Below are 9,672 nucleotides of genomic sequence, written 5' to 3'. Positions count from 1 at the left end.
TTATTATATCATGCTTTTAATACAAACTTAAAAAAATCTGGAACAATAGAAACTGTACAGATTTGATCAACCTTTTTGTGGGGTTTTTTTGTTTGTTTTTAACTAAATCTCTAGACACACCAATGTCCCGTTCCAAAATATTGCACAACATTCTGAATACAAAACTCTGATTGTATTCCTCCTTCGCTAAAGAAAAAAAAAAAAAAGAAGAAAAAAAAAAGAAAGACAGCAACCCCCTGGCTCCCCCTCTCAGTAGCCCCCTTCTCCAAAAGAAACCCAAGCAGAGCACACACAGAAACCCTCCACTTGGAGACATACAGACTTCTGTCCTCTTTCACTCCTCTCCCACAAGGCAACTGACGATTCACTCCTTGGAGAGGGGTGGGAGGAAAAGGAGGGAAGCTGAGTGGGGAGAAAGGACTCTTCACCACTTCTTTTTTTTTTTAAAGTTTTTTCCTGAAAAAATATTTTTTTCTCTCCTCTTTTTAAGAAAAAATCTTGAAAAGAAAAAAATTACAGTTTTTTTACGTTAGAAATATACATATATTATATATACCTCTTACATTTTACAAATGTAGCAAATTATTCAATACAAACGGACATCAACAAAAAGAACACAAACCCATAAAAAATAAAAGTTAAAAAAAAAAATCTTCTCTCTTCTCTCCCTAAGAAACCAGGTAAATTAGTGCAGGTTTTTAAAAAATAAAATTGAAGCTTAACGCCTACATCCAAGACTAGAAAAGACCTGAAAAGGCCGTTAGTTTCCATTGCTGCCTGACGCTGAAGGAACATTTCTGAAGCACGCTTTTTTCCTTTTAAGATACAAAGAGGTTGGTCCCTCCTCTTTTCCTCCTTCCACTCACACCACTATTTTTAAAGCAGGTATTATACGTGTGGCAGGGCAAAGCGGCATCAAAGCTTCACACACATAAGCAGGTGGCTGGGGGGGTCCCCACCTCTCTTCTCCCTCCTTGTGCTGGAGGACAGCACGCTGTCCCACGGCAGTGGTTCACAGGAGGCTTTGCCAGATGTGGGGACAGTGGGGGGCAACTGGACCGGGTCCTGCCATCAGGGGCTGAGCACCCCTCAGAGTCCAGTGCAGCGAGCGGGGTGCACCCAGCAGTACCGTGCCAGGGAGAAGGACTGGGTGGCAGTGGTAACATCTGTAAGTGAAGGGTTCAAAAAAGAGAAAGGAAACCCAACAGCTGGGCCATTCCTCAGCAACTTGTCCTAGTCTGGAAACCCGCAGGGTTGAGGCTGCGGGCACTGGGGAAGCTGGTTGGTCTTCGCTCTCCTTGCCCACCTGCTGTGTTGGTCACAGCTCAATGGCAAGCAGCTTGTTTGGGAATCCATGCTGGGCACATGCCCCATCACCCACTGAAGGGAAGGGTGCATTGGAAACTCTCCTTGAAGAGCTCCAGGCAGTGGCAGTCTCCCTGGGACAGCCCATTACATTCTGCAAAGGCTCATTGTCAACACAACTACAAAAAGGCTGGAGTGCCTCCATCTCAGCTCAAGGGAAGGGAGCGGGAAAAGCATGAGGTCAAGCTCATCTCACCTGAAACAGGGATTTCATGAAAGAGCACATTGGTTCCACAAGTGCAAGAGGAGTGGGTTTCAGAATGTGCTCCAAAACATCATTAAAAGAAAACCAAACCCCACGTCTGGGAGGCAGCAAAAAGCTTATTTTTCTTTTAAACTGAGAACTTCAAAGACTGGAGTTTCATCATCTCCATCTCTCCTCTGCACACTTCCACGCTCACACAACAGGCTCCAAGGAGACCTCCCTTCCCATCTAGAGCCTCCACCCTTCCTGGGCATGAAGCAGCCCTCCTTTGGCTTCCTGTGAAGGTGGCTTTTGGAGTCCTTGACACAGAAGTGACCAATCTGAAAAGCCACTACTGCCTGACTGCAGCACATCATCCTGGGGAAAGCTGCAGGGGCATTCCCAGATCCCAGCCCTACTGTGAGGAGGCACCGTACATTCACATGCTGGGATGGCTGCTCACCTTCAGAGCGCCCGTCCCAGCTCTGCTCTAAGCCTGCGGCTGTCCATGCTATGTGATCTAGCTGGAATGAGAAATTTATGCTAAGTGCTTCCTTTTCTCACCAGATCAGCCACCTCCTCATGCTCCTCTAGAAGGGCAGGTGAAGGGATTTAGTCTGGTGCCTGTCTGGTTGAAAGTACCACTCAAGACAGCAGCTTCAACAACATCACCCTTTCTCTTCCTCAGAAGTTGTGCTGCCTCGCTAACCAAAAACGAAGGAATTCCCTCTCAGAGCCAAGAAGATGAATTCACAGCAGAGAATGAGAACTCTGACCTCAGAGGCCACTCCAGGTGGATGCTGGCCCCTGCTGCTGGGGAGAACATCTGGGAAGTGGAGGCAGGATCCAAGTGGGATCTGGCTGGTTCAGTGCCACCTCCCCCAAGCCACAGGGACAGGTGGGTGGTGTTTCCACACCACAGGGTTGTCACCCAGACTGACCAGGCAGCCCTGAGAGAGCAGAGAAAAGCCCCCTTGCTCAGGGTGCAGAAGGGGACAATAAGCAGAGCCACTCAGCTCAAAGCACTGTACCCCTGTAGCTGCGGCTGGAAGCGCAGATGACGAAGGGAGCAGGGAGAAGCCATTTCACAGTAATATTCTGCTCTGCCTGCGATGTGCTGGGAGACGGTCAAGGAGAAGAGTTAGTGCTTTTCAGCACACAGACAGAACAGCTGACGCCAGCTCGGGCTGGAGCCACAACAGCACAACGGTCTGCGCCCGTGGGCACAGCGAGTAGATGCTCTCCGTCTACATGCAGAGCCGTAACAGAAGAAGCAAGCTCACCCACCCATTCTGGCTGGCACGCAACAAGAGTGCGCATCTCCACCAACACTGACTCATCCTCTCCCCGTCCCTCCTTCCAGCACCGTGGTATGAAGATGACATCCCCACACCCAGGTGGAAGGACCCTGTGTCCAGTGCGGGGCAGGGAGTGGTGCAGGGAATCAGAAGCACTGTGGCCTACAGTTGCACCAGATCCTGGGCTAGGGTAGGGGAAGGGGGAACACAAACCAAAAAAATCCCAAGACTCATTTTAAGGAGTAAAAAAGTGAGTAGGAAAAAAGCACAGGGACTGAGTTAAAAAACAATTCAGTGCTTCAGGAGCGTTGCCAGCACAGCGCAACAACACTGAGCTCTCTCTTTTCCCAAGAACCTATATTTATAAGATTTTAATATTTTCTGTATATTTCTATTTTTCTTTTCTCTCCCTCTTTTTTGTTTGCTTTGTTCTTGTTTCCCCCCTCCCTCCCTGCCCCAAAATACTCTCCTTCCTTTGTGTTCAGTTGGCCAGGACGACAGGCTGGAACGACTGGCTGGGATACTGCATGGCATTCAGGTTGTAGCTGAGTCCTTCCACAAAGGGAGACTTCTCCAAAAAGAGGCTATTGGTGCTGCCACCGAAGACCTGAGCCATATCAAAGGTACCACCTGTGCTGGTGTTGAACTGCGATGCTGGCGGGATGCTGCTGGCCTGGCTCTCACTGGCAACACCATCGAAGAAGAGGCTGCTGGCTCCCGGTGACCCGCCGCTGTAAACGAACTCCTTGGCATTGGGGGAAAGCTGTGACTGCGAGGCTTGGCTCCCAGCGCTCCCGATGAAGTTCAGAGAGTGCATAGACAGGGAGAGGCCCTTGTGCTTCAGCAGGTTGGTGGTGGGAGACCTGACCATTCTTGGCTGCTGCACAGCCCCTGCTCCGCCGCCCCCTCCTCCGGCTCCTCCACCTTTCTTCATCTTGGTAGAGCCAAACTTGGTGGCAGCAAAAGTGGCAGTGGTGAAAGTGATGGGCTGCGCAGAGCGAGGGATGAAGGTGGGGCTGGGTGACTGGCCGAAGGAGGGGGATGGAGAGTTTGACAGCGAGTTGTCCTGGCTGCCGATGGGAACAAATACCTGGGCATCGGGGTTGAAGCTGCTCTTGATTTCTTTGTCCAGCTCTGCGGTGCTGCAGCCCTCACTGTCATCCAGGTAGAGGACCTTAACAGTGCCCTTCTCGCCGATCTGGTAGGAAACCTCAAAAGGATCAATCCAGACACTCAGCTCTTCTGGCACGTTGGCACGCACATCCTCCACAGCCAGCCCGCTCCGCTTGGCCGCCAGCTCCACCACCGGATCCACCGTCTCCCCTATATGAACACAGCGATAGCCAGATCCCTTCAGAGGCTTCTCTGGGTACCAGTGGCCCTCATATTTCTTCTTCAGCAGGCGTTCTAGCTCCTCACCAAACAGGTCTGCCCGCCTCCGAGGAAGCTTGTTGTACAGGTATGAGATGATGAAGTTAAGAGCAACTTTGATCTCTAGATGCATACTCTCTTCGCAGCAAGCAAGTCAGGGCAGTGTATTAAAAGTGACAAAGTGACAGGAACATAGACAAGATTTGGCTCCAAATAGACCTAAGGAAAGAGAGAAAAGACTGGATGAAGACTAGAGAACACAACAGCTCTCCACCTGTTGAGATAAACAACTGTGAACAAACTGTGAACGTTTTCCATAAACAAAAGCAGAATGAGCACTTTGCACAAATACTAACATGAAGTAAAGCTCTCTAGGAGAATCACCACAAATCTGCTGGTCCTCAAAACAGAGGGATGCTTGTAGGGAGGAGTCTCCCTGCTCCTCTTTCAGAATAAATAAGGGCATAGCTACTACACGCACACAGGTACATACATTGCACTCACCTCACTGCCAAGCATTGCTGCTGAAACCCAGCAGGCAACTGTCTGCTCTGGCAGAGCTATTTCAGCACATCTAACGCACCTCTCCGTGCCCTGGCACTCAGCTGCTTCCAGCACGGCTCACCTGCACCAGCCTCTCCAGAACACAAGCACAGCACCTGAACAGCCTCGTGACTCACTCAGCAGCCTGTGCAGAGACTTGCTTGTGCTCAGGACAGCAGGGCCAGCCTCTCCTCTGGGAGGCCGGGTGGTTGTGCCAGGTGCCACGTCCTGCTGGCACAAGCACAGAAGGGACGAGAAGGAGCGAGGGAGGGTGCTGAGGCACCAGCTGCCGGCCTGTGTTTACTACCTCTTTGACCAGCAGGCAGGTGTCTTATTAAGTGTACCCAGAGAAGACTCTGCCTAGCTACAAACCTAAAATCTCAGTTTAATTCAGCTGGGGGGGGAGAGTGGGACGGGGAATGAGTGTAGGGGTCACAAAATACACACGTGCCAACAGCCTGTCTAATACAGTTCACATCGCTTATCCCCGCACAGCGGGAAGATGAGCAGCTCTGCCAGGATCAGGTACCTACTTAATAAAAACTGAAATTGCTTGCCAAAGATTGAAGTAATCCTCCCTCTCTCCCTCCCTCGTGAGGAAGTCTCTGAAAAGGAGAGAACCCAGAAGAGCACGATGCAAAACCACAACACTCAACTCTCCCACTATACACAAATTTGCAAACAATGTTTGTCTGAGTATAAAAAAAAAAACCAGGTAGGTCAGCATTACGCTCTGTCACTCATCCAAAGAAGATGAATCCCACAGATATTTTAAGAGGAAGCACACTTCCAGTAGCCTCCACACCTCTCTAGAGGGAAGAAGAATATCCAGTTTTTAATTGGCAGCTTAGTCAGAGGCCACTCTGTCTTCAGCTACCCTCACCTTGCTCAAACAGACGCACCGTGTTCAACTGTCTTCCTAAAATGGGCTTCAGGGATGCTCTCACGCAGCACTAAAGCCAATGTTTACAACATGTGCTAATTATTTGGGGGTGGGGATGGAGTACAAACATACATTGTCAGCATTCCCCTGAAAAACTGGGAATCACAGCAGCACGGCCAGGTATCCACCCTGGCCTAGGTCAGAAGAAAGGAAAAAAAAGGCTGACCAGACTTGTTTGCTTGGTCTAGTTTAGCGGACAGAAGGGTTAAATAAATTTTAAAGAAACCCTCAAGTATTTTGAGGCTTTATTGCAAAACAAAGGGTGTGAATTCTATACTTTTTCTTTACTGTCTGAGTTCACAGAGGCTTGGCTTTAGGATGATGGTAACCAGAAACAGATCCCACACTTCAAGTCCACCAATAAGAAGAACAGTTCTGGAAGGAATCCCCTCTGGGTTTGACTCAGCAACAAGAAAAAACACAAATGAGGGAGTGGGAAACAAGTCTCACCTTTAAAACCTGCTTTAAGGAATTACTGTAATGTAACAAATTGTGGTAGGTCACTAAGACCTGATTGAGTAAAAAGAGATGAACACCAAAGAAACAAGCAAACAGAGTTTTTTGGAAAACAGTGAGCAGAAGCCATTTTCAGAAGGCAAGAGTCTCAGCACAGAGGTGGAGCCTTTTCTACAAAAAACAGTAAAACAACTCTCTGAAAGAGCACACCTAAACCCTAACAAGAGCTTATGCAGCCCATACTATCTCAAGGGGGAATTACATGGAGCCCTCTCACGTCTTTAGCTTTGAGACATTCAAAAGAAAGTACAGCTTGAGATCTCAGAAAATTAAGCAGGGAGAGAACAGCCAGTTTGTAAATCTTTTCATCTCATGATAAATACTAATCTAGATCCAAGATCTATTAGGAAATCAGAAATTACAGACTAGGAAAGCAGCAATAGCCAAAATTTGTTACCACCCTATTTGCAACACAAATGTTTCAATATACACTGGTGAGCCCAGATCTTCATCAAGTTTCTGCAGAAAGCAGCGAGGAGGTACAATTATAAATCATTACCTCCTTTTTCTTTTTCTTTATGAAGTACTCCCCCTTCTTAAAAGGGGAGTACTCTGTACCTTAATTATTATGAAAAGAATAACTTAATTAGCCTAATAACATCAAGAGCTGCCAAGGTAGTGGCATACGACTGATACCTGCTAAAGGCACAAAAAGTCAGTGGCTCTTCAGGTTGTTGACAGAGTAAGATGTGCTCCAGTAGGATTCCCTCAATCTCTTTCTACTGCACTGAAATGTGATAAAATAATCATAAAATAAAATTAAAACAACGACAAAAACCAGCTGAAGCAGCATGGCTCAGAGATAAAAAACTACTAAAAAACAATTGCCAGAGGTATTCTGAGCAGTCTTCCATAAAGGCCAGCATTTCCAAACTAAAGGCTCACTGTACACGGGTAGAACATCGAGGTGCCGGCAGGGAACAAAGAGCTGTTCCTCTGCTCTGCGGAGGGAACGCAGGACACCCTTCAGACCCCTCGCTTTATCTGTGCGCTGAAGGAGAGCAGCCAAACCACCACTTGCATCAGGGGAGAGCGAGCATGGGAACGACGCCCTCTCCTTCTGGCTGTGCCAGCACGGCGGGTGACCTTGCGAGTATCCCTCCGAGCTCCCGAGGGAGCTCCGGTCCCGGGAACGGGCTGGCCGCCACCTCAGGACTTGAGCAGACTGTCCCGGGGGGCCTGCGGCCCCACGGCCGGACACGCCCGTCTGGAATGAGGGCCCCCTTCCGAGCACGCCCCCCCCCCCGCCAGATGAGCCGCCCCGCGGGGACCAGCCCGGCCGCCCCCTCCGTCCCCGGTATCGCGGCCATCCCCGGTGCCCCGGCCGACCCGGGCTCGCCGGGAGCTGTAGTTCCTCGCCGCCCCTCCCCGCCCCGCGACCTACTTCTCCCGGACTGCGGCTCCCGGCGCGCCCCGCGCCCGGCCCGGCGCGTCCCTCGGCGGGGCAGGGCACAAAATTTTCCAGGGCACATGCGCACTGGGTCCCGCCCGCCCTTCCCGGCGCTGCCCACGGCCGGGAACACGCCCCGCGGCCCGGGACCGCCGGGCAACCGCCCCCTTCTCCCCTTCCCTTCCCCTCCCTCCCTCTCGGCAGGGACGGGCGGGCGCGTCCCCACCCCGCAGCTGCGACCCCCCTTCACGGCTGTGGAACGGAGCCTGGGAGGCCACAAGCCCCATGTCCTTCGTTCCCCTCCCTCTCCCCTCCCCGCTGCCTGTCCCCGTCCCCCCGGTGGGGCACGCGGGGTCGCAAACACGGTCCCCAACAGAGCGTTCGGATGGAAGGGGACATGTCCCCAAGGGCAAGCTCCTGGCCGCGCACACCCGGCGGGGCACCGTGGATCGGGGTGTCCAGGGGGATTGAGATGGAAGGGGGGGGGGGGGCGGCCCAGCCCAGCCCCGGCAGCGTCTTTGTTGTCGCCGGGCTTCTTTCCCCCGGAGCTCGCGGGAGCTGCATCCGCCGTGCGGGAAGGAGGACACCCCGGCGACATCCCCCGGCAGCCCAGGGTGCTGCCGCTGCCCCGGGCCCAGCCTGCTCTTTTCGGGGCCGCTGGGGCTGAGCCGCATCCCCCCCACCTCAAACTGGGGTGAAGGAAACAAAATGGTCAACTGGGGCACTTCCAAGCGTCCCCTACCCAATGACTTTCATCCTCACTCCCCTCCCTTGAAGCCCCATTAATCCCCCCGGGGGCCGCAGCCGCACGGTGACTCCACGGACGGGCAAATCGCCCGCCCCGGGCGGGGAGAGGGGGCGATGAGCCCCCTCAGGCCGAGTCCTCAGAGGGGACGCTAAGAGCCCCGGTCCGAGAAGGGGTGTGGGGGAGGGACGCACCCCTGGCCCCACTTACTTCGTCCTCGGCTCCAGGGCCGGCGACTGCTGGCGGCTGTCGCGGGGGCCGTGGGCGCTGCCGTCGGGTCTCTGCTCTGCCCCGTCCCGTCCGTCCCCTCCCTGCCTTGTCCCCAGCGGCGCGGGGCGGGCCCGGTGCTGCGGTAGTGCTGGCGGTGCGCTGTCCCCGCAGCCGCCCGCGCCCTGGCCCCGAGTGAGCCAACTCACGGCAAACTTTCACCCTTAGCAACCCCTCGGCGCACGGATCCGCTCCCGCCCCGTGTGATGCGGCCGCGGGGGGCGGGCCGGGACTACTTCCCCCTCCCTCCGCCTCCCGCGGCGCCCCGGGACGGGTGGGGGCACCGGGCTCGCCTGTGCTGCCCCCGGCACCGGGTGTGTCCCGGCTCCGAGCGCGGGAGAAGGAAGGGAGGGGGCGGAAGGCAGCTTAGCGGGGATTGACCTGAGGATTTCCCCAAGCGGTTTAGCCCGAGGCCGGGGGAGGGGGGGGATCGCCTGGGCCATCGAACGGAGCGGGGAGGGACGGGACCGTCCGGCGTCTTCTCCGCCTCCGCGCACTACGGGCGCTGTCAGGCCCCGGCTCAGTAGCAGGGCCGGCCCCGGGGCTCCCCAGGGGACAATTCCCTGCACGGGGACGATTCCCCGCACAGCCCCCAGCCCCACGTGCAAAGCCCCACGTGCAAAACCCCCCGTGGCGGAGCCCCAGCCCCGCTATAGCGGGAGAGCTCGGGAAGAGGTGCCCACGGGGAACCCCGACTCCCTCTATCGCTGCAAATCCCTCGGGACCCCCGGACCCCGACACCGGCGGGGAGCCCGGGGGGCTGCGGGCCCATCTCCGCCGGGGACAACGGGACAAGGCCAAGCCCGGCGCGCCGGTGGTGTTACCCCGGGAAGGGCAGGGGCACCACGGCCACCTCCGCGGACCCGCCCCCCGGCCCGGCGCTCCCCGCCCTCCGGCACCCGGACTACTTTGTCGCCGCACGCCCGTGTGCCTCCGCCCCCAGCGGAGGAGGACCGGCCCGGCCGCGGCGGAGACGGGAGACCCGCAAGATGCGCGAGCGCCGGTCGAGCTAAAAATAACTGCGGCGTGTTAGCAACAGCCTCCCCATTG

General features: G+C 54.6%; 1 protein-coding gene across 2 annotated transcripts; it reads right to left on the bottom strand.

Annotated features, from left to right (window-relative positions):
• TOB2 (transducer of ERBB2, 2) lies at positions 1–8,803 on the bottom strand. Of its 2 annotated transcripts, XM_032689636.1 has the most exons (3): positions 8,566–8,803; positions 6,857–6,947; positions 1–4,437 (listed from the first exon to the last, which is right to left on the bottom strand). In XM_032689636.1, exon 3 carries the CDS (start codon positions 4,349–4,351, stop codon positions 3,329–3,331), a length of 1,023 nt encoding a protein of 340 aa, XP_032545527.1. In that variant the 5' UTR covers positions 4,352–4,437; positions 6,857–6,947; positions 8,566–8,803; the 3' UTR covers positions 1–3,328. The 2 variants fall into 2 exon arrangements, with proteins under 2 accessions (XP_032545527.1, XP_032545525.1); XM_032689634.1 differs by lacking the exon at positions 6,857–6,947 and having other exon boundaries at positions 8,566–8,802.
• Between the last annotated feature and the right edge of the window lie 869 nt (positions 8,804–9,672).

The sequence above is a fragment of the Chiroxiphia lanceolata genome, chromosome 5 (assembly GCF_009829145.1).
Source record: "Chiroxiphia lanceolata isolate bChiLan1 chromosome 5, bChiLan1.pri, whole genome shotgun sequence".
NCBI classification, from domain to species: domain Eukaryota; kingdom Metazoa; phylum Chordata; class Aves; order Passeriformes; family Pipridae; genus Chiroxiphia; species Chiroxiphia lanceolata.
The sequence above is the reverse complement of the archived record's forward strand: the minus strand, read 5'-3'. Positions and strand labels throughout refer to the sequence as shown.